The sequence below is a fragment of the Micropterus salmoides genome, unplaced genomic scaffold, assembly GCF_014851395.1.
Source record: "Micropterus salmoides isolate LMB-PRFRI ecotype aquatic unplaced genomic scaffold, ASM1485139v1 Ms_hic_scaffold_20, whole genome shotgun sequence".
Taxonomy (NCBI): domain Eukaryota; kingdom Metazoa; phylum Chordata; class Actinopteri; order Centrarchiformes; family Centrarchidae; genus Micropterus; species Micropterus salmoides.
Window position 1 is genome coordinate 4,106,469 of NW_024041151.1, and position 25,259 is coordinate 4,131,727.

At 41.9% G+C, this 25,259-nt stretch overlaps 1 protein-coding gene across 2 annotated transcripts in view; it reads right to left on the reverse strand.

The window, feature by feature from the left end:
- The window catches only part of grk3 (G protein-coupled receptor kinase 3), a 77,017-nt gene that overhangs the window by 14,398 nt on the left and 37,360 nt on the right, over nucleotides 1–25,259 (reverse strand). The window contains exons 3-16 of one of the 2 annotated variants that reach the window (XM_038734140.1): nucleotides 22,149–22,222; nucleotides 21,834–21,986; nucleotides 20,075–20,149; nucleotides 17,832–17,893; nucleotides 17,681–17,732; nucleotides 16,211–16,302; nucleotides 16,029–16,128; nucleotides 13,375–13,453; nucleotides 12,686–12,816; nucleotides 10,250–10,344; nucleotides 8,945–9,052; nucleotides 5,823–5,889; nucleotides 467–567; nucleotides 11–77 (exon numbers count right to left, since the gene is read on the reverse strand). In XM_038734140.1, the coding sequence (XP_038590068.1) occupies nucleotides 11–77; nucleotides 467–567; nucleotides 5,823–5,889; nucleotides 8,945–9,052; nucleotides 10,250–10,344; nucleotides 12,686–12,816; nucleotides 13,375–13,453; nucleotides 16,029–16,128; nucleotides 16,211–16,302; nucleotides 17,681–17,732; nucleotides 17,832–17,893; nucleotides 20,075–20,149; nucleotides 21,834–21,986; nucleotides 22,149–22,222 (1,256 nt within the window). The remainder of the gene's footprint in view (nucleotides 1–10; nucleotides 78–466; nucleotides 568–5,822; nucleotides 5,890–8,944; nucleotides 9,053–10,249; nucleotides 10,345–12,685; nucleotides 12,817–13,374; nucleotides 13,454–16,028; nucleotides 16,129–16,210; nucleotides 16,303–17,680; nucleotides 17,733–17,831; nucleotides 17,894–20,074; nucleotides 20,150–21,833; nucleotides 21,987–22,148; nucleotides 22,223–25,259) is intronic. The other variant, XM_038734141.1, reaches the window with a different exon arrangement.

Below are 25,259 nucleotides of genomic sequence, written 5' to 3' on the forward strand. Positions count from 1 at the left end.
GGTCACTCACCTTCTGCAGGTACACCTGCTGCCAGTCAATGCCTTTGAAAAACTGGTGTTCCTTCACCTCTGGGGCTCTGCATGAGAGAGAGAGGGGGGGGGGGTCAGTCATGTGCTAGTTTACATCTGTACACCAGGTGGCAGTGTTGACCACATTACGCCGCTCTGACAAACACTCACAATCCTGCTGTTTAGCCAAAATACCCAGAGCAGACAGTGATCCATCACTCCGGTTTGCTCATAAGCTGATGTGAGCTGACAGCGCTGATGAAATTAGTTATGAACTCAGCTTCTATCAGATCACTCGACGTCCGCCTCGTCCCGTCGTCACAGCCTTAATGAGCACATCTAGCAAAATACATCTGACTGATGAATTCATTCGCACGCCTGCGGACATAAAACGCCGCTACGGGGACGGAGGTCAACGTGAACTCGTGTGTGCAGAGTGCGTATGCGTGTGTCGTACCCTCGGCCCTGGCAGCCGAGCCTCTTGGATACGTCTCTCTGCAGCAGCCCCTCCAGCAGATCTTTGAGCTCCGCAGTGAAGGAGTCCGGCAGCTCCACGTTCTGCCAGAGAAACAAGGAGGGGAGAGAGCGTGAAAGTGAGAACGGGGTGTTTGAAAATACATTATTTTCACCTATTAGTAAACAACAGGGAGTTTTTAAGAAAGGTCTGACACATCCACACAAAACTGAGACAACCCCAGAGGAGGGCTACAACTTGTTTTTGCTTATATTAGTGATAATTTTGGAAAACCATTTATAGTAGCTGAATAAGCTGTGAGCTGGGAACTGTGATACTGAAGGAAACCTAAAAACATGATGATTCTCAGGCAGGTTCTGCAGTTATGAGGAGCGTCTTTCATTTGATTTCAAAGTGGATTCATCAACGTTTATTCACCATCCTCTGAAAGTCGCACTGAACCTAAAAATGTGTCACGTCTGCGTCGAGGTGTCACGATTCGATTTGAACTGACAGCTGACAGCACTGTTAGACTACCGAGTCTCGACTTGTTTTATGCCCCGACAACTGTCTTCTTTTGAAGATCAAGTTGGATATAAGAGCCATATTTTAGATAAGAGATACCTTTATTAATTCAGGGTGGCACGTCATCACAGAGGAATGTAAAAGAACAAAATACAATAAAAGTAGAACCAGTTACTTCTACTTAAATATATATACATTAATTCATTTAGCTGACGCTTTTATCCAAAGCGACTTACAATTGCTATACATGTCAGAGGTCGCACGCCTCTTGAGCAACTAGATGTTGAAGGTCTTGCTCGCAGTGGGAATCAAATCCGGGTCTCTCGCACCAAAGGCATGTGTCTTATCCACTGCACCATCGTCGAGAATAAAAACTTTTCTATTGATTTTTCATTTAGAATCAGATCCTTGACTGCAGTAACTAACTTCCCAGCATGCACCTGTCCCATTCAGGATCTTCCCTTGGTTTATAACAATGAACACAGTAAGTAGTAACAGATTCGCAGGCACTGCTTTCCCCTTGCATCTCTTTTAAAAAAACCTCTCCTACAGAACGCATCAGCCGTCGTCCCTTTTCTTTTCTTTTGTTGCTTTACGTCCTGTCAGCTGCTCGGTGGAGATGTTTCTGTTCCCTCCCTCCTCCTCTCCACGTCTTCCTGTCTTGGCTGCTCACTTCTCAGCGACTTTTCACTGCTGCCTGCTTCTATCGTGTTTAATGAGACCATTCATCATGTCTGATAAACACTAAGACATATAGAGCAGTATTTTTAGCCTGGTCGGGGCTGAATCGCAGCTCCCCCTCTCTCTCAAACACACACACAGACGTGGATTAAGAGGATGAACTAGATCAAGTGGCTGGATTTTAATCCTAATCTGGATTTGTTGTGATATGAAAGATCATACTTTCTCTGTTTAGATGTCCTGCTCGGCCAGACAGCGCCTGTGAGAGTGTGTGTTTGCTTCTTGTCTTGACACAGAGATTTGGACGCGTTCCTCTGTGATGGACGACTGCTGCTGCAGGCAGCGGGCGGCGTGACGCCGAGCAAAGCTGTGCCGAAGATGACGTCAGCTACAGTTTGTCTCTGTAAACTTGTCAGTGCTCAGACACAACACGTCGCCTGTGCAGAACGCTGGCTTGGATGTGAAGAGGAACAAAAAGGTGTGCTCAAAGGACGCCATTCATCCAGAGAGTTTGCTGCTGACAGGTTATTCCTCTAACTGACGATGACACACTTAATGCTGTAAAGGTACTTTTCACTCGCTAAGGAACACAAAGCCAGTGTGCTGTAATATCTTTGAATTAAAGCAGAGTGTCGAACCTCAATGCTTTTATGTATTCAGTAACTCTTCTTCTCGGAAAACATGACGACGCTGACTTAAAGATATTCAGTTTATTATCAGGTTTGACAAAGAGAAGAATCAAACCCTCCTAAAATGGGTTTTTTATACATAAAGTACGTCCACTAAAGAGCTTGTTTTTGCCGCTGACAGGCTCAGATTGTTAATAAAAGTGTCTGATAATATTACAGAAAGGATCCCTAAAGAGAGAGAATTCTTTTACAAAAGAGTAAGATCCTTTTTGTTTAACCGGAAACAGTCGCTCTCGTCAAAGCCACCAGACTGCTTTGATAAAAACAGTAATTTTACCTTGCAGAACACAGGAGTTGCTCGTCTACCGCTGCCTCGGTCGGTGAGTTTGTGTTATTGCTGGACTTTGTTGTTTGCGTTTGTACGTGTTACTGTGTGATTTTTAAACACCAAATTCACACAATAACACCAACTAACAGATCAAGGCAGCGGTAAACCAGGGAGGTAAAATTACTATTTTTGTCAAGGGAGTCTGGTGGCTTTGGTGAGAGCGATGCAGAGACTGTTTCTGGTTAAACAAAAAAGATCTTACTGCCTAAAAAAAGAAAAGTCCGTCTCTGTGGGGATCCTTTCCATATTTTTGACACTTAGTGGCAAAAACCAGCACTTTAATGGACGTACTCTGACGAGGCGCAGTTGCCCGCACGGATTACACTGCAGCCCTGTTTCCGCGCTGCACTCTCCGCCACTCTTAAAAATCTCTTTGTTTCAGTGTGGCGCACATATTTTCTACCAGTAACAACACTGCAAGTTTACTGCTGGGATCTGGGGAAAGTGTCAAGAGCGAAGGCTGAAAGGCCAACAAACACGAGCAGTCACGAGATCACACAGGATGTAAACAAACCTCCAGGTTTCATAACACCCAGTGCCATACGGTTCAATTATTACTCAACGTGCCCGTTGTAAACAACATTCATTTTACAAACTGCAAGAGCTGCAATTCTAATTTTAACTAACATAATTAACAGTCTTAACAAGCAGCAGCAAGTTAAAGTTTAAGCCGGATTTCACCGGCTACTCTGTCGAAGGCAAATTTACTCAGCTGTGGTTAATGAACGCTGTTAAGAGATGACGCAGTATCTGTCCTGGACGTGCTGTCAGTTCAAGATCCTCTCCAGACATGTTTCAAAACACTTAAATATACTGTGCTCTGAATAATAATGTGTGTCTGATTTGTTGTTTTTTCCCCCCACACAGAGCTCAATTACCTTGTTAAACTCTCATTATGAAAGACCTAGAATCTGTGAAAACACAAATTCTCCTGCTTCACAGTTAAGTCCAGTTCTCAGTGTTTGTGACCTGCGCGTTTAATACTATTGGCTCCCAACTAGCTGATGTTACAAAATCCTGCAGGTGCGTCCACGTGTTCAGATTAGGGTTGTGAATCAGTTCGATCAGAAAACAATAATCAAAAGATTTGATTTCTAAAACGTTATTTATTTACTTGTTGCTACGGTATTAAAACATAGCCTATTTGTAACCATCCATAATTAAAATAAACTGATGATTCTGCTTCTATTATCGATTAGTTTTGTCAGAAAACTTGATTTAAAAAAAGAAAGTTGTAAACATTGAACAATTCACTGGCCATTATTCTTACTGTAAGTGTTAAAGCACTCAAATATTGGCATAATAATAAACAGTAATAATCCATCATATGAAATCTAATCTTATTTCATAATTAGGGATCCAAGCAAATTCAATTAACATCTCTATCTCCACAAGTCAAGGCTACCAAACTCAACAGACAGATTCTCTAGATGGCCGATTTCAAGTTTTTCAAAGGGTTTTCAGATCGGTCAGTATCTTGCTGTAACTTGTACAGTGTGCACAACATTTTCTTTTTTGCTCAGTTTTGGATCAAATGTCATCAAAATAATTGCGATGTGTGATTTATTTAAGAATTTTCTCACCAACATCTTGACTGCTGAAAGCGTTTTAAGTTCAAACTGACAAAACTATCCGGGTCGGGCACACGTGACGTCACTACCTCCAATTCAAGCTCAAACAGCTTCTCTCCAGTAGCTCAGTCAGTAAGTCACCTACTCTGCAGATCTGAAGGCGCAGGGTTCAAATCCCCAAGAGACACAGTCAGACTTGCTGACAATATTCAGATCCAAGTGAGTCTAAGTTCTCCATTTTATTTGGATCCCGTGACTTTTTCCTCTGCTTAAAGCTGTTTGTGCAGCTCAAAATTTAAATCTTGCAAACACAAAATGTTTGGTTGAACATTTCACCCAGTAGTCAGGTACATATGAAAATAAAGTTTGCGTTTCCGCAATTATCCCCAAGTCCAAATTCTTTCATCGCTTTAATCTCTCAGGTCGTCTGTTCTCCTCTGAAAATGTCAAATGTTGCGTTCTTTGCGACTGGCTTGGATCGCGATCATATTAAATCTTTCATTTCGTTGTACAACCTTGTGTTGTATCATGATAAATAAATAAGTCTCTGGCCTGCTCATTCTCCTGATCTGCAGCTCGTTTTAACGCAGCAGCACAACAGACTGCACTGCACATGTAGCGGGGCTTAAGCACGACCGCCCTATGCTTTAATTCGGTATTCACTCTCTCTGTTACATATTCCTCTGTTGGTGGTCTGGATCTGCAGCGAGAGGAGAAGGACTCTACTTCTGCCGTCGTAAATAACATGTTTGTTTGAAGCGCATCACTGCTGACTTGAATTTGCACGGGGGGGGGGGGGGGGGGGGGATCTGCAGACTGCAAGGTTTATTAACAGCCACCCCGAGGGCGCCGCCTCGTTAACGTAGAGAGGTGTTAAATATCTGCATGGAGACATAATCTTTCAAGAGAGCATCGTGATGCATCTCCCCACACTCCTCGTTTAGATGCGTTTTTCATACAAAAGGTGAGCTCAGGGGAACTTTCCTCCTTCAGCAGATGAATGGGGAGAACAAACATCAAGCTGAACACGTTTCTGAGTGAACTTAATGAAAAACACACAGATTGGAACTGTAATGCATTTTTGCAGCTTCTGCCTGGACCACAGTAAACCTGCTGGATGTGGATATAAATCCATCTGACTCAGTCGGGGGTTGTACTTTAACTTTCCAGCCTGGCTGCTGGTTCAGTTTATCTGAGCCAGGTTTCTGTCAAACGCCTCATCTCCCGTGTCTTCCCATGACACACAAATGTAAACACGCCGCCAAGTGATGGACTGAAAGACAACCAAAAAAAACAAAGAAAGACATTCGTCTAGGTCAGGGAAGCGAAAGGAAAAACACTCTCCACCCACGCACAGGTAGATCTAACTCTTCTAACTAGCGCGCTTCAGGTATCTGTTCTCACACTACGGTGTGCATTTGTAATCACGGGCCAAACCTTTGTGTTCAGCGAGTCAGTAAAGCTCGCCTCCGTGCTTAACAGCGCGTTTACACACAGAGACTGCTTGTGATAGGTTCATCCGTTCGTCATGTGCACCAAACATGCGGCGTGTAGATGGGTCTTACCATGGTGAGCGTCATGCGGTCAATCTCATGTTTGTCTTTGGTCTTGTGCTGTCTGAAGGGACTGTGCCTGGACAGGAGAGAGGACACAGAGACAGACGGTGACACTCTTGACTGTGGATTATTGGGAAAAAAGGGAGGGAGGACGGGGGGTGAGGGCGCAAAGAGGATGGGAGGAGTGCAGGACAAGAAGAAGAAAGAGGAATAAATCAGACACAATCACACCTCTACATACTTTCACATCCTTACCAGTGAACCAGCGTGCTCATGAATATTACAACACTTTAAATTAAATAATCTGAAACGACCCAGATCTGACTCACTCTAATTAGCCACCTGCTCAGCTGAGCTCCAAGGGCGTTTCAGAGCGTTCACACTGAGTGTTTGAGGAAAATGCGGAATGACATTGATATTAGAGCTGCAACTGACGATTATTTTCATTATCGACTAATCTGCCGGCTATTTTCTCGATTAATCGACTAACGGTTATAAAATGCTCACTGGAATTTTTTCGGAGCCCAAAGTGACGCCTTCAGATTGTTCGAACAGTTCAAAACCCAAAGACTTTTCGTTTACTGTCAGAAATGACAGAGAATAGCAGCAAATCCTCAATTTCAGAAGATGAAACCAGAGAATTTTTCACATTTTTGCTTATAAAATGTCTGAAAACAATGAATCGATTCTCAAAATACTTGTAGATTAATTTTCTTTCGATCGACTAATCAAATAATCGACTTATCGTTGCTGCTCCAAATTTCCAAAAGGACCGTCGATAAGAACTGGGTGTTTGGATTCTGCTCATCGGTTCCCGACTTCCTGCATATTTCAGCTCCTGACTGAACTGCAGTGAGCATTTCAGTCCATCAAAGTGTCTCTGATCTGATCTCTCTGAAGAGAGTCCTTCTGTTTCCAGTCCTGGACCGTGGCGGACCGCAGCAAACGCTCCAAAGTTTAGCTTAGCTTCAATAAAAAAAAAAAAAAAAAGAGAATGACGCAGCAAAAAAGCTGCAGTAAGGAGGTTTGGTGCGAGCGAGGAAGCAGATCCAACCTGACGAAGCGTTTACTTCAACACGGCGTGAATCTGAAGAGACGCACCGCGTTCAACGTGCCGCGCTCTCCCAGCCACAGCTACGATTAACAGCGGCATTGAAATAGTTGCTAATGCGGCGTTTTAATCATTTTAACTGATACAAGGCGCTGATTCAAGTCTGATGGTTCATGTTGCCACTGCTGCGCCTTCAACTTCAATTAGTGATGATTCACTTTCCAATCTGTCATAAAGTCAGAAGAGCTGAAGCGAAACAGTCTGGGACCAAATAGTTCCGCTGAAGTTGGAAGAATTCACATTGTGATCCAGCAGGTCCATTTATTATTTTAGTATGTGACAGAACGGCATCTCGATCCAAGACACAAAGAGCGCCGCGCTCCACTTGGTGAAAGTGATCAAATGGCAACTGGCAGCCTTGGTGGGAGAGCAGCAGCTTCCAGACTACATCTTCAATGAGTGTCATTGTTCAACAAGAGCCAAATGGCCCCGCAATCCACTGCTGAAGCCCGGAAGGATGTTAATCAATTAATCCAATCTGAACTTCATGGATGACTGCGTCCAAGCAATAAAGCAAAAAAGCCTTAATGCAAACATGGTGAACGTGTACACGAAAGGTGTTGCTTGCACTGTTTCGACGCCTGAATTTATTTGTTGTCTGGAATAAACGCTGATCTCCAGCAGAACAACAGTGACACTAAAGATCAGGCTGTGACGTCTACGCAGGAGCAAAAGGAGCGCCGAATGTGCATTCATGAGGCGTCGGAATAATCGGAAAAAATGATTTACCGGCTGGGAAAAGTCAGGTGACCGCCCCCTGAAGTCTGAACAACAACTTGGAAAGTCTGAGACAATTTTGGTCCACAAGTTGCAGAGTTGTTGGAGTCATACACATATAAGCAACATTGGTTGTAGGTTAGAAACGTTTGATTAATGGTGCAAAATCAAAGTTTTGATCACATGTCATTTGTAATATGGTATTCTGTTATAGCGGTTAGTTTGCTCTCGATGTACAGTGAACAAGATTAATCAGGAGATTTATTTATCAGCAGTATTTGCAATACAAGCAGGAAATATTATATTATTACAGGAAACATCACTGAAACATCACTGCAGATCCTTCTCACCCGGGACACAACCTGTTCCAGCTCCTCCCCTCTGGTAGGCGCTACAGAGCACTGTACACCAAAACCAACAGACACAGAAGCAGTTTCTTCCCACAAGCCATCACTCTGACTCACAGTGTCAGGAACAATTCCTGTGCAATTACTCTCTAATCAGCCACCAGTTTACTGGCTACCACTTATTATTTATTCCCCATTCTCTATTTCAGAGCTGTTCACACTGTCATATTGTTTACACTGTATCCCAAATCCACCTACCTCCTGCACAATAATACTTATTTATTCCAGCATCCTGTGTACATGTATGTCTATGTACCTGTTTATCACATCCACCTCCGACATGTACATTATAATGATAATATTTCTGCCATGTTGTTTTCACATTCCAGACCCTATTTTTTTCTTGGATAATAAATTACGTATTATTGTTTATGGAACTGAAATGTCTTTTACTTTTGAATAAAACAGCTTCACGCAGAGGATTTTGAATTTTGGACCGAAGCGTTAAAAACATCCATCTCTGCAGCAGCCAACCTTTCACAGACCAACACACTCTCCCTCTTTAAAGTGTTCAAACACACGGATCCAAACATCAATGGAAAGACACGTCACACACTCTTTCTCTGCTCGCTCAGACCTGGCAACCATTACACACACACACAGAAACCCACACTCTCGCTCTTCTTCTCCCCTTTTACCTGATTTCTGACCTACTGGGCTCGGACCTCTGGCATTTACTCACTCCAGATCAAACAAACACACACACACACGCTCGCACACAAACAAGATCAAACACACACCAAACAGACGGCGAGCCGGGCGAGACATTCAAAGAGGTTTACTCAGAGCGGCAGGAGAGGTTTGAAAGCAGACAGGAAGTCAGGACGCGGAGCACAGAGAAGAAGAAGAAGAAGAAGAAGAAGAAGAGGCAGACGGAGAAAAGCCGGAGCAGTTACCCTCGGAGGAGTTTGAAGAGCATGCAGCCTAAGGAGAACCAGTCGGCGCTGCTGTCGTACGCCGTCCCCTTCTGAAGAACCTCCGGAGCCATGTAGCCATGAGTGCCCCTGCGACAAACACACAAAGCTTTGTGTCAAACACACACACTCGAGTGTAACGACAAGCGCAGAGTCGCACACTAAAGCGCCATTCGGACGAGATTAATATCAGAGGGGAAGGTGGGCAGTAAAACGTGTTCCCTCGCCCCTCATAACAGCAGTAATAACTGTAACAACTCTTTTTATCACTTTGGCGTCTGGTAAATTACAAGAGCTGCGTCTGTGATACACGAGGACGCTGCGGGAAAACCATGTGACCTTCATCACCAGCGCCTAGTGTTTACAAGTTATCATTAAGCTGTAATTATTATTCTGATGTTTTTTTTATTTAAGAGACAAAAGCTCAACAAAAACAGCAGAAACAAACAGAAAAATAACTTAAAAACAGACAAATCTTCAAATTCAAAGTATTTAAGCTCATTTCAGAAATCCTTTACTGATCCCTCGTGGGAAAACTGATGTGTCACAGTTCCTCCCTTTGCTATAAATCAAGGCATTTAAAAAATAGAAATAATAATATAAATGTTGGCAAGTAGAAAATATAAAGAATTAAATATACAGATGTGAAAATCTAAACAGGAGTGTGGAAATATGTGCGGTACATTAATCACCAGGCACCAACAAGCAGAGCATTAAAACAATAATATTAATGACATTATTGTGTCTCTAATGGATATTACCAGCAAATGTATTAATAATTATGTGTTCTACTTCTTACCAACTCTCAGCAACAACTAAACATCTCCCATCTTTCAGGGTGTTTTTAGAATCATTATATCTGTTTGCAGTATATCCTTTCAAAATAAAGCTACGTCTGAGAAACATTCTGAATTGATTAATATTAAAGGAGCTTCAGAAGCTGTAATTTGATTATTATCACGGACAAACTACATTAATTTCCTCCTGAATGTGCGTCAGGCTGCTTTAACTTTACCTTTCACAGTGCAAGTTGACTGATGTTAACAAGTGATCTTTAAGCTTCGCTAAATCCTTCTCTGCTTCTTTAAACTCTGTGAATCAATAGTCTCTCTCAGGTTTGGACCAAAGGGACAAGCAAGCCCCCCCCCCCCCCCCGCCAAGAAAAAACAGCAATCCTGTTGTAATAATGAATTAATCTGTACGGGATTCAAATCAGTGAGCAGCATAAGTAACATTTAAGTCATTTTAGGAAACCCCGTGGGAATGGGGTTTGACTCTGATACTTACACGCTGGCGTGGGGTTTCTTCTTGGAGAAGTCGCAGGCCAGGCCGAGGTCGGAGATACGAACATGGCCGTGTTCATCTAACAGGATATTAGCTGGCTGGGGGAGGAAACACGAGCAGAGAGAGAGGGTTAGAGAGGGTTAGAGAGGGCGATGCTGATGGAGGATCCGAGAGATAAGATCATAAGCATAGGAAACAATGTTGGAGACCTCACTAATTCACAACTTAAGATCCAATTTCCGCTCACCAGGAGAAAACTCTGCGTGGATACAAACAATATAGGAAAACCTCCTGTCCTGGTTATCCTCCGCTGTTTGGCAAAACCGTGACTCCCTCACTCTCCCCCCCCCGGCCTCCAACACTCCGCATAAAACTATTATCTGCATTGCACTGCACTGTTTATTGAAGCCCTAAAACTGTTCCCTGACTTCCAGCAAAATATATCTGTTATTATGGCAACCAGTCCAAACAGGGGAATTGGAGGAAAAACAGAGGAGAGTTGAAAACATGGCTGATACGAATCTATGGCTTTGAAATAGCATGTGTGGAGGTGTGCTGGCGGTTCAGCGGACTGAGTCACGCAGCACAGAGCTGTGACGTTCAGGATTTGAATCTGTGTCACGTGTCGCTCCTCTTTCGGTCCGGTTTTCTACAATTCTCTGTTAAATGGTCACAAAATGACATAAGGCATATGACAGTTAGTTTAGATTGAACCGTTTCTCAACTCCTCCCTGCAGCATTACACGTTAAGCCAAGGCAGCGCACATAAAACCACGTACAGAAGCACGAAAACCCTACAACTAACAAACAAAGACCATTTCTCTCCAACCCCATCGCTCTGCTACACGGGAATCCCATGACCAATAGGGGCATAACTAGACGTACAAGAAGTACAAGGAAATTAAGATGTTTATGCAAGGAAGGTTAAAAATCAAGGACAACTGGAGTTGGTGGAAGATACTTTCACGTTCGGCCTCAGGTCAAGGTTACCAACGTTCACAGTCGTCCTCTGGTGTCTCCAACGAGCCTATTGACTGTCGTTATAACAGCCAGGAGCACTAACGAACCAGCTGTATCCAATATCTTGTTAATGACCCCACAGAGGTGATACAGCTGAGATTCCCTACCAGTCAGTCAGAACTGAAGAAGTCTCTTGGATAAGGGATGAGAAGTATCCTTAACCAAGTCCAGTTGCCCTTGAAATTTAACCTTCCTTGGATATCTATGACCTGGATGACAGAGCCTTCACAGATATAACATGTTAATGTTAATTTCCTCCAACGTCCATGATGATATCTGCGGAAATAGCCCAAAATATACATGAAGTATACTTGGGTTGACCCTGAATAGTGGAATCTTAACAGATGTGTCCTTAAAGGAGGATCGTGCCATTTTGCTCAACATCTAATCTTACAAAGAACTACCAGTTTTCTCCCATTCAGTTAACATCCAGCAATATCGACATATAATGCTTTAAACAAAAATCTGAAAACAAAGAAGCTTTTTTTAAAAAATCATTTTAAAACGCGTGAATGAATCCAAAATGGTAACCCTGACCCTTAAGGAAGGTGTGGGTCAGTGTGCATCGCTGCTGTTGTGCGTGCACCTTGCACGACTTTTGAATAATTTATCCCTATTGATGAACCACACAAAGAATAGTACATCGTTTTTAAACAGTAAAATGGACGCGGCAGGAACTGCGATGCACTGCTTGGCACAAGACCGCTGAATGGCAGGCAGGCGGAGCATGAGTGGACGATCAGTATACTCTATGCAAGACTTGACAATTCTGGATCGTCTATGTGACACCCTTAAAATATATCCATGTATATGAAGTAACCATCAAAAATGTACATATAGTGTATATGTATCATTCTGAACTGCAAGCAAATTCATGAGCACATAGCAGAAAAAGATCATTTACATTTATAATAAAGCACCTTTTTTGTCTAATAACCTGGAGCAGCAAATAACTTTTTGTGTTTGAGCATAACATAATCGAGCTGCCGAGAGCTCCAGCTGTGCAATTTCTCTCCAAGAGGAGAGACATTCCCTCACAGAAAGTGTATGTGATCATTTCCAGCGGCAAGCTGTCATCCGTTTAGCAGCTGTTAAGACAAGCTAACAAGAAGCGCCTATCGTTTATAGTTCCATAGAAGAGGTATCATTAAGCAATAACTGTGAGTGAGGAACGACTCTTTCAGTGATATCAAGAGATGGGACATTTCTCCCGAATCCATTAACCTCCGGACACTCCCAGACCATGTGAAGAAAAGTGCCAAGTCACTGATGGAACCCCTTCCCTCTCTTAAAAACATTTTGTACTAAAAGTCGTTTAATAGGATTTGTCGACAATAAGATAAAAAAGGCTAATCATTAATAATATTTTTCTAGTGTTTCAGCATTGTTGTAGAGGACACTGTGGAGTCAGAGGTCTACCTTGAGGTCTCTGTAGACGACGAAGCGGTTGTGCATGTGCTCCAGCCCCAGGATGATTTCAGCCGCATAGAAGCGCATCTCTTTCTCGCTGAAGACGCCGTGCTGAGACAGGTGGTAGTGCAGGTCGCCCCCTAAACACACACACACACACACACACACACAGAGTGCGTCAGCATGACCTCAAAACACCTTGTGCTTCAATCAGTATCTATCAATAAGTTTTGGTAATATACTCGGGGGAGAAAATAAGAGCCAATGGGAGGCCCTCTGTGACTCTGTCCTCCCCGACTGACTCTGTCTTAACATGTATTGACTAGCTGTATTTATAGCACAACTGAAGCCGATGATGAGCGTGTTGACTTTAAAAGGTGACTCAGGCTTTGATTGTGAGACTGAGTGCAGCTGTGATGAAGCTCGGAAACTGGCCAAGCCTTAAGGAAACACTAACGACAGGGGTGTGAGGAGCGTTTAAAGAAGGCTGATAATAGATGTTAGGAATGCTAACACAGGTAGGTCGCTGTGGTGTTAAGTGTCATCAGTGAGGTCAAAATCCCATCATCTCTTGATTGTCTGGGGGAGGAAGGACCTGACAGGCCGGCAACAGGCTGAGTAATCCAATCTTTGTGTCTGAGGCTGGACTGACTGGGGCTTGAGTTTAATCTGGGCAGGTGGGGGAGAGGTCACCCTACCATTCATGAGGTCCAGGATGAAGCAGAGCTTGTCAGGGGTGTGGAAGGCGTACGTCATACACACGATAAACGGGCAGTCCTGCAGAGAAGGAAAACCGTCTCGTTGTGTGTTGTGTATTTGAAAAAAAACAAAATGTATGAATTCTCAACAGTGAAGCAAAGTACTAAAAGTAAGAGTACCAGATAGTTTCAACGTTTTAATAAAATACAGTCTGCTAACTTTAAGTACAGTTAACTAGATTTAACTACTAGTTAACGCTACTTTATCTACAGTCAGCTAGTTGCAGCTACTTTATCTAGTCAGCTAGTTAGTTACAGCTACTTTATCTACAGTCAGCTAGTTAGTTACAGCTACTTTATCTACAGTCAGCTAGTTAACGCTACTTTATCTACAGTCAGCTAGTTAACGCTACTTTATCTACAGTCAGCTAGTTGCAGCTACTTTATCTACAGTCAGCTAGTTGCAGCTACTTTATCTACAGTCAGCTAGTTGCAGCTACTTTATCTACAGTCAGCTAGTTGCAGCTACTTTATCTACAGTCAGCTAGTTGCAGCTACTTTATCTACAGTCAGCTAGTTGCAGCTACTTTATCTACAGTCAGCTAGTTGCAGCTACTTTATCTACAGTCAGCTAGTTGCAGCTACTTTATCTACAGTCAGCTAGTTGCAGCTACTTTATCTACAGTCAGCTAGTTGCGCTACTTTATCTACAGTCAGCTAGTTGCAGCTACTTTATCTACAGTCAGCTAGTTGCAGCTACTTTATCTACAGTCAGCTAGTTGCAGCTACTTTATCTACAGTCAGCTAGTTGCAGCTACTTTATCTACAGTCAGCTAGTTGCAGCTACTTTATCTACAGTCAGCTAGTTAACGCTACTTTATCTAGTCAGCTAGTTGCAGCTACTTTATCTAGTCAGCTAGTTAACGCTACTTTATCTAGTCAGCTAGTTAACGCTACTTTATCTACAGTCAGCTAGTTAACGCTACTTTATCTACAGTCAGCTAGTTAACGCTACTTTATCTACAGTCAGCTAGTTAACGCTACTTTATCTAGTCAGCTAGTTAACGCTACTTTATCTAGTCAGCTAGTTGACGCTACTTTATCTAGTCAGCTAGTTGACGCTACTTTATCTAGTCAGCTAGTTGACGCTACTTTATCTACAGTCAGCTAGTTGACGCTACTTTATCTAGTCAGCTAGTTGCAGCTACTTTATCTACAGTCAGCTAGTTAACGCTACTTTATCTACAGTCAGCTAGTTAACGCTACTTTATCTACAGTCAGCTAGTTAACGCTACTTTATCTACAGTCAGCTAGTTAACGCTACTTTATCTACAGTCAGCTAGTTAACGCTACTTTATCTAGTCAGCTAGTTGCAGCTACTTTATCTACAGTCAGCTAGTTAACGCTACTTTATCTAGTCAGCTAGTTAACGCTACTTTATCTACAGTCAGCTAGTTACAGCTACTTCAGCTACAGTTAGTGAAGCTACTTTATGCTAGTTGAAGCTACTTTATATACAGATAGCTAGTTTAAGCTACTTTATATACAGATAGCTAGTTTAAGCTACTTTATATACAGATAGGTACATTAAGCTACTTTATATACAGATAGGTACATTAAGCTACTTTATGCTAGTTGAAGCTACTTTATGCTAGTTGAAGCTACTTTATGCTAGTTGAAGCTACTTTATGCTAGTTGAAGCTACTTTATATACAGATAGCTAGTTGAAGCTACTTTATATACAGATAGCTAGTTGAAGCTACTTTATATACAGATAGCTAGTTGAAGCTACTTTATATACAGATAGCTAGTTGAAGCTACTTTATATACAGATAGCTAGTTTAAGCTACTTTATATACAGATAGGTACATTAAGCTACTTTATATACAGATAGGTACATTAAGCTACTTTATGCTAGTTTAAGCTACTTTATGCTAGTTGAAGCTACTTTATGCTAGTTGAAGCTACTTTATGCTAGTTGAAGCTACTTTATGCTAGTTGAAGCTACTTTATATACAGATAGCTAGTTTAAGCTACTTTATATACAGATAGCTAGTTGAAGCTACTTTATATACAGATAGCTAGTTTAAGCTACTTTATATACAGATAGCTAGTTTAAGCTACTTTATATACAGATAGGTACATTAAGCTACTTTATGCTAGTTTAAGCTACTTTATATACAGATCGGTACATTAAGCTACTTTATGCTAGTTGAAGCTACTTTATATACAGATAGGTACATTAAGCTACTTTATGCTAGTTGAAGCTACTTTATATACAGATAGGTACATTAAGCTACTTTATGCTAGTTGAAGCTACTTTATGCTAGTTGAAGCTACTTTATGCTAGTTGAAGCTACTTTATGCTAGTTGAAGCTACTTTATATACAGTTAGCTAGTTTAAGCTACTTTATATACAGTTAAGACAGTTTCATCTTTTCTTCAACCTTTTTCAATTTAGTAACACTTAAATCTCCTCTTAGTAAATATTTATATATTATTTAAATATATATTTGGCAGACGCTTTTATCTGAAGTGACTTACATATGAGGAACAAGATACAAGCATCAACAAAGCACCAATACAGCAAATACCAAACTAGTTAAGTTTAACCTCATGATCAGCTGCCTCAACCACCTGCTGTTATAACTTACCCCTGTGCTGACTAATGACAGCATGATTCTTTCATTGAGCGCTAGAGTCTCCCCCTGCTTCATCTTGATCCTCTTCTTGTCCAAACACTTCATGGCATACCTGACATTCAAACAACAAACGGCACAGATTACACGTAGTCATAACACGATTGTGTTTTATCCCCTTTCGTGGCTATCCTTACATCTTCCCCGTGTCGGCCTTCCTGCAGCCGTACACCTCCCCGAAGCCTCCCCTGCCGATGATCCGATGCACGCTGAAGTCGTTCATGGTCAGCTGCAGATGGATTAAGAAGCAGAAGATGAGTGAAAAGTTTATTTTAAATGGCTTCACACCCCAGCCTATTTGGTTTGGTTCAAACATCGTCTGCTGCGTCTGCCTGTTTGGTTCAATTTATTTCAGGCTGGTGTAAAAGCTGTGAATCCAAGTCTGGTGGGAACCAAATAAGCAGACTACATTTAAAGGACCTGGTGGCTTTGGAATCCGTTAACATGGAGAAGAAGCCGGTCATCATGAAACATGAACTTGGTTGCGAATTCAAAGCGCTTTGTTACAGTTAAGACCACAAATCGACACCAAATTTTAAAATGAATTGATTTTAAGCAGATTGTGTTCAGTTCTTTTCAGCACTGTAAAATGTTCAGTTAAGTTTTTATGTCCACTAGCTTGTACCTTTGAGGAAATCTTAAAATTAAATTAAATAGCTATCACACCCGTAATATTACGATATAAGAGTCCTCTTTCTTGTCTCAATTCTACCGATTATGATTTCTCATTTTGTAATTGTAAATACATGATTCTAGCATGAATTTAAAAGATATTTGATCCACAGTGCACGATGTCTCCTCGTCCTGTTTCTACCTGCACTTCGTTGAACACTTTAGCTGCAGTGATGCGCTGCATGACTTGTTGTTAGAATCCAGAACAAACATTGTTTTGATTCTGAGTCACTAAAGCTGTCCAGTCAGTCCACATGATGTAATGTTTACACCTCTTTGGCTCATTTGTCATAAGTCGGTGTGAACATCAAATGGACCGAAACCAAAAGTGAACAGAGCTTTATTTTTTCATTCTTTCTCTCTCTTCTTCTTTTGTTCTGGCCCCGAAGTTTGCAACCTCAGGCGAGAAGAGTTGAAAGGGGGACAAAGGGGGAGAGACATGGAAGGGACATGTGCAGCTGTTCTGAAAACAGCTGGAAGTTAGTTATTGTAGTTTGGCTGCTGGTTTGGCCACTTGTCAGCACAGTCAGCAGTTTCAGCAGCAGTGGCCGTGACACGTTGCTCATGGAGGCAATTATGATACTTTAACTCGATTGCTTCAATTTGCGTCAATATCACACTCCCACTAGGAGTCATTACGTTGTCTGTACATCCATGGGTCCACTGCTAACCGCTAATCCAGCTACTTTTCATAGGGACAGTTTGAGTAAATGTAAACACATATAAGCTAAAAATGGACCAAATATTATTTACCTTTTGTTAAATACCTGAGGACATATAGACAAAAAACCTGGCAGCAGCAGGACTGGGGTTGTTCAGGCGGTGCAGTTGTTTCAATTTTAAGACCTACTGTGTCAAGACTTTGAAAACCGCTGTTCTGGACCATTTTAGCCAAATCACAAGTGTGAAAATGGCTTTTAAAAGCTTGGACTCACATGGATGTTGAGCTCCACGTTCTTCCACTGGCAGAAACGAGTAAATTTGTCACTGAAGAAAAAGAAAAACAGAATAAAATGTGAATTTGCTGTATGCAATGAACACATGGTGAAACTCTTCCATCCAGTCACACCTTTACCCCCACCTCACCTCTCAATGAACTTCTGGAAGATCTTCCCTCTTAAGCTGTCACAGATCTCCACTATGTATGGCTGCAGGGGGGCAGACACAAAAACAGCAGCTCAGAACAGTTTCTCTCAGTAACTTTATGATACATTTATTTTGCAAATGTATGTGAATATATCCTCCTATGTGTTAAACAATAACTGAACTTGACTTGTGTGGTCAGTTCCAGCTATTGACATTAAGGATTTTGTTGTTATCGGCCTTGTTCGTCGCCTCAGTTTTTGTCTGCAGGTAATTCACGCACTCAACATTTATGTCACTGCATGTCCCGTGTGAATATAACATTTGAGCAACACTGAAGGCTAAGAAAATATACAAGAAACACTGTCTAGATGCTGTAATATCTTTGCAGGAAAAAATAAGTCACTGAGGATAACTTTATATTCAGAATAAGAGCCATGCTGTCGTCTAAAAGAGGAAATTGTTGATTAGATTTACTGAGCTGGAAGAAAACAACTCTTGTTTTTCTTATCTCTGTATTTTATTTTTCTGTGTGGCCTGTTGGCAATTGATGCTCCACGCTAAATATATAATTACCAACAGTATGAATCTGAGTATCTGGAGTTTAAAAATAATGTTGAGAAAGAAAAAAAGGTTGGAAGAGTTGGAAAACATGAATTCATACTACAAATTATGGCTGGGCGATAGAGAGATCATATGACAGTCTTTTAGGAATGGATAGCAGATTTACCAAAATAGGCACAGCGGGATTGGTTGAGTTAGCTGAACACGCCACATGCTTTTGTTTTGGTATCAAAAGTTAGATCGTCAAGACAGAAAAGAAGAAGCAGCTTTAAACGTCGGCACAGAAAGCGACTGAAGGCTAACGTTATATTTCATCAAGTGCAATCACTTTTATCCGGACGGCTTCTCCACTGTAAAATGCTGCAGGATCACATGGTATTGTTTTGTAAAAGACAAGCGCCAATACACTTAATCGAAAATGAGGGATTAAAACAAATCAAGTTATGAGCTTCTTGGCTGCGGGCTTTTCACACTGCTGCATTAATGAAGAACAGAACAGATAAGACTGTCAGGTTCTGAATCCTCTCATTTTTAGCTTAAGGCAGTATTTAAACTCCATTATACACACAGCAAAATCAACCTATTTTAAACTGATACTGACGTTAAAAGCAGATAAAACCTCTCTCACAGAGAGGGCATAGACTGTTAAAAAAAAAAAAAAAGAGGTTGCCAAGGTTAGAGTGTGTGTGCACGATTTACACCCTCAAAAGTGTTTATGGCAAGGGTGTGAAACTTTGTGTTGAAAAGCAATGGACATATATGGGCTCAGATTGAGGGGTGTGATGAAAACAAGACGAGATGTTTTAACACTATTTTGAGATATTTAATGTTGAAATACATGAGTGGGGGTCTGGGGGTCCTCCTCCTAGAAGATTTTGATCATTAAACACTTAATTTCCAGCATTTCCATTTTCTGCACCAATTTATGGAAGAAATTTATTTATTTATTTAAAGGGAAACACAAAATTCTGGTGGCCGGTGACAATTAAAAATATAATGGAATATAATACTCAGTAGCTTGTTTTTGGACAATGCACATTTGTTTATTCAATGTTTCTTAGTGTGCAAATATTTTGTTATTTAACATTTCTTGTTGCAAGCTGTTTTTTTAGAACATTTTTAACAATAGCTTTCAAAAAGGTGGCGGACAGTGCACAAATCATTTGTGGTGCAGTTTGCATTACATGATTCTGATTCTGGTCTCAGTCTATAATGTTCATCACCTTTTCCCAGATAATTACATGTGAAAATCAACTTGTTATCAGCACATCACCGAGGAATTCAACAATCTGTGGCGAAGAGATGTCGCCTTAATTCTTCCTGAAGGCCAAAGGTGGTAGAGATTCAGGTTTTACATACAAATAACAGTGATAATGTTTCTTAGTGTGCAAATATTTTGTTATTTAACATTTCTTGTTGCAAGCGGGGTTTTTTTTTTGTTTTTTTTAGAACATTTTTAACAATAGCTTTCACAAAGGGGCGGACAGTGCACAAATCATTTGTGGTGCGGTTTGCATTACATTACCCTCCATTGTTTCATGTCAGACTGTACTGTAATAATTGTTTTCTTTTTAATGGTAGACATTTTGCGGCGTCACAGCAGGAAAAGCAGAGGTGTGAATAACAACATTAGTGATGTTAAATGGTAACCACAGTTCAAGAAAAAATAAATGTCTTTTTACCTGGAATAGAGTTGGGGGAACCAGTTTCTTTGCTAAGTGGCTCTGCACATGGTCCACTGCCTTCTTAGAAAATGGCTGAGACAAAGAGGAGGAAATAAAAGGGTCATTAAAAATGCAGCGTTACCAGTAATTTCAGTTCTGTTTTCTGTGTGTGAGGATGTGCGTCCCCTGGTGTAACATGACCGGGACATTACGCTGCTCTGAGGCCACTACCAAGAAGACGAGTGTGTGTGTGTGTGTGTGTGGGCGGTGTTGTCTGATAACTTCCTCCCTTTGGACAGCAGCGAGCACTAACTTTGCTTTACACCCCTAATTGCTGCCTTGCAGGAGGACAAAAGCTGCACTGTGGCGTGTTGTTTGTGGTGAATACGGATGGACTTGTTCCAGCCGGCTCTGGGAGCAGCACTGCAAGGATCCCATCATCACTCTGCGTTTGTTATTTACAGTAAATTTAACTTTTTTGAGTTAATAAATGACACGTACAGTGACTTTACTTCAGTATCGACTGATTCTGGTCTCAGTCTATAATGTTCATCACCTTTTCCCAGATAATTACATGTGAAAATCAACTTGTTATCAGCACATCACCGAGGAATTCAACAATCTGTGGCGAAGAGATGTCGCCTTAATTCTTCCTGAAGGCCAAAGGTGGTAGAGATTCAGGTTTTACATACAAATAAGCTCCTTTTCAGACATGGAATCTGTAACGCCGGCTCTTTTGTGCAGGTGTCTGTTACGTAAATGTTCCTTATGACTTCATGCGATCATGACAGAACTACAGGGAGAGCCACAAAGCTCTGGTGTGCTCTGTTGGCGGCAGGTAGCGTAGAATAACAATGTACTGCTGTATGGAAAACAAAGTGTTTTCTATGGTCTCACAGGAGGCATCAGTGCAAGGGATTCAATGCCATTTGCTCACGTGCTGTATATATGTGGAGCCTTTTGTTAGACGTTGCATAGATGCATTTGCCCTGAGGGAAATCTGAAAATATAGACGAGTGATCCATTAAAGTTTTTTAACGCTCATCTTCCCCTGCTCTGTGAGCGGAAACATTATTATTGCGGTTTGATCAGAAGTCTTTCATACTTCACTAAAGTGATTTAATTTAGTTTATACAGAAGATGATGAGAGATAAGTGCATTATCTCGCTGTCATTGTGACTTATTCTGTGTGAAATTGTCAGAAAATTTACACAACGAGGTGCGTGTCCGACGTCTGAAAGGCTCCTCTGTGCTGGTGGTAATCCAGAACTCACAGAACTGTGGTCACATGTGCAGCCCTCGTTATACACGCTGTGTTGTTTTGGGGTTGAAGGCATTGTTCTCTGTGCTGGTGTTATGTTACAGCGATGGTTCCCAACCTTTCTGACTTGTGATGGCCAAAAAAATGTACTTGTGTTGCATTCGTCTACGAAAGATAATTAATGGAAACCCTTTAGATTATAGATTAATCGTTTAAACTGCAGCTTTACTCTGGTCCCCGCTGCTCCACTGTATGGATTTATTTATTTATTGTGTATTTAATTTATTATCTCTTTATATTGTAAATTGAATATATTTGAGTCTTACGCAGTTGGTCAGACAAGGATATAATAATATCATTTGGACTCTGGACAATCAACTGATTATTTAATTAGTAAATAACGGGCTGATTATTAGAGATGTTTATAGGCCTGTGTTGTAAAAACTATCAAACACATGTTCAATCACAACCATCCGATCTATTTGATGACCCGTTTGGGGGCAGATTGGGAACCACCTTGACTGCGAGTGCTTTAGTGACGCAGCGTTGATCTGAAGGTGCCCTCACATGTGAACAGGACAGGAGCTCCTTCATGATGTAGCCGTCGTAAATCTGCCGGCTGCGGCTCAACCTCTCCTCCTCGGAGTCCAGCTTCTCGTAGTCCTTAATCTGGAACAGACACACGAGGTCAGCTTAACGCCGCAACAAAAACAACGCAAATCGCTTCCTGGGGAGGCCTAAATTCTGAATGAGCGGGATTACAGGCCTAATCTCTCACCCGTCCCATGATGCCGTCTAATCCCGAACACACACGGGACGCTTTAGACTTACTTCTTCGTAGAACTTGAGCTGCGGCACGGCCTCGTCGATCTCATTCATACAGAAGTCCTTGAACAGCAGGAAGCCTGGAGGACACAAAGGAAAGAGACACCGTGAGGAAGAACGACCCACACTACTGGCTGTTTTATACTTTCACACTCGCTGTACAACAATCGGATAAATTGCCATTAAAATCTGGTAGATATTCTTTGTCCCCTGAGGACGAATCCTGCCGACTTTGGTGATCACATGACACAGGTTCACTCTGGTTCAAACACAAGAAGCGTAGCGTCAATCAGACAATCCATAAATACTAGATGCCCCCTTGAAGTTGGTCTAGAGAATATAAAATAAAAAAAAGAAGCTTTCTTCCCTCTGTGTGTGCTCATCCAGCTGACGGAGCTGGATCTGACCACAGAAAAGTTTCAGGTACACACAGATTACAGACAGAAAACTCAAAACAGTCACTCTGCGTTAAAAAAAAGTAAATGTCGATGTGAAGTATTGTATGTGAAGTACAGGGGCTGCTCACAGCTGGAAGTGTTAAAAACAAAAACAGGTCCGGAGTTTTTTTTGTTGGAAAAATAAAAGTATTAAATCTTTGGAAAAACATTTTTGCTTCCTTTCTGTGAAGTTTTATTGACGGTGAGATTCTTACGTCATGTCACAACTGCCAGGACCCACGTCTCGTATGCAGTAGATACTGACTGACTTTTCACGTGGAGCCTTCATCGGGTCAAAATTTAAACTTTTCCAATAAGTTTATGACCCAAAAAACAACAACAAACATTACCATGGCTTTGCCAACTGGCAGCGCTTTTAGAAGCAGCAGCAGCAGCTGGCGGCTCCTTCAAGCTTCGCTGCAGTTTTGTTTTTCATCTGTCGTTTCAAGCTTTATTGCAGAAACACGCGTCACCTCTGACAGAGATACATACAAGTCACTGGACAAGGAAGACAGGTTTTGGATTAAAGAGCAGCAGACCGTGATCAACCCGGAACCGGCACCATGGCAGGAGCCAGAAAAGGGGCCGTGCTAGGACTTAAAGCTGCTCCTGGCTAAAGTCCAGTTGGGACAAAATGTGACTGTTGTTCCCACATCTTTACAGAGACCTGCCCCGATCAAGATCCTGGATCAAGACCTCTGCGGGTGAACCGTGTTCAGAGGTGACGACTTGGGCAAGATGAGAGGAGGTGGACCTTATTTTACATCGACGATGCTTGGCGCTCAAACACAGTCAAGATGGATGCTTTTAATGTGAAAGTGAAACCAGATTATCATCTTGTGGCTGCAGTTCCTTCCGAGACGCAGATTAAAAACACGCACTGCAGAATGTTCTGGGCGTTTAAATGTATGTACAGAATGTATTTTTTTGTTCATTATACAACCTTTTGTTGTTTAGTGAAAATAAACTTCCTTGCTTTGTTAATGTTGTTGCCAACACTGACATGACGACCACTACCACTGTTTTCACACTTACCACACCAGCACTAAGAATCAAAAACACTTTGGAGCTCAACTTCGGTCATCTTTAATTTGGTTTTACAGTGAACACGACAACCTCACAGAGCCGACAGCAGGCTCTACTCACGCTGCGTCCACTGTTTTACTCTAGCGTCTGAGTCAGTGTGTGAATTTATCCGCTAAATAGCGCCCTCAGAAATGAACCCATGGCAGGTTCATCTTCACGTAACAGCACTGTGTGACGGTCAAGTCAGGAAAACCCAGCAGACACACACACACACACACACACACACACACACACACAGGCTGAAGCAAAACTAACACCACACAAGCCTGAAAAAGTGCAGATCCATTTACTGCATTAGCCTTAATACTGGATTGAGGTTGTCTTGTTCTTATTAGGGCTGAGTCTGCGCCCCCCCCCCACCCACCCACCTAATTACCACAGAACATGGCACCAGGCATTATTAGATGAAAATGACACACCAACAAAGGATAATAATCTCACGACTGGTAGTCAAATGCACACTCAATGAAACATTATCTGAGGAAGACGAGAGGGGGGGGGGCACGTTGCCTGCAAAGATCTGACGCGCTGTTGCCATGGTAATCTGCTCCATGGCCACCGGCAGTATGTGCACAAACACAGCGAGGAGGATGTACAGTGGTGAGTTATGGTGCCCCCCCCCCCCAGCTGGATGCTTTCACAGTTGCTTGTGGTGGTGACAAAGACGTCCATCACGAGGACAGAGAACTACACACCAGAGACACGGAGCAGTAATGAGTTAAGGTGCAGCACGCCGTGCGCTGCGGCGGTTTACTCCTCTGTGTGGCTTTTACCCGATTAGCATCAGGCGCTAGGGTTGGTTAAAAACAGTCGGCTAATGAGATCATGTGTCCGGTCGGTCACAACACTGTTCGAGTCTCATATAAAAGCCAGGAAAGAAATAAGTGGAACTACCTGCTCTGAAAATTTGAACACATTACACCAATTCTCAAATCCCTGCCTTGGATCACAGAATTGATTTTTAAAATACTGCTGCCGCTCGCCTGTAAATCACTAAATAGTTTAGATCCAAAAATACATCAGCGAGACGTTTTCACCCCTCAGGTCATCAGGGCCCGGCCTATTGGCCGTCCACAGAGTCGAAACAATACATGAAGATGCGTTTAGCTACTAGCTGAAATAAACGTCCAGAAGATGTGACTACTTTTAAATCCGGACTCAAAAGGTTTATTTTCAGCACTGCCTTCTACTCTAACTCAGAGAAAGACACGCGTCAGATAACTGGAGCGGCGGGAAGACAGACCAGAGTGCCGTAAACCTTTGCACTACATTTTGATTTTGTTACCTTTAAATTATTAATTATTTTATATTTTATTTAGAGTTTACAGAGACATCAGACCCTCTTGGGGCTCCGGGGGCAAGCGACCCTGCGGGAGAAAATGTTGACCATGGTGCACTTTGAGAGTAAGTAAATAAATCTGTGATGAACTTCGCGCTCAAAGAATAAAATAATTTCCCTGCATTTAAGTGTCTTTCTTAATTTTAATGGACACATACAACATGTTTTATACTTCCTTCCTTTGAATATAATCCAATTAATCTCATTTCCACACTGTATCTACGTTGTGTTAACACCTTATTTTAAAAACCAGAT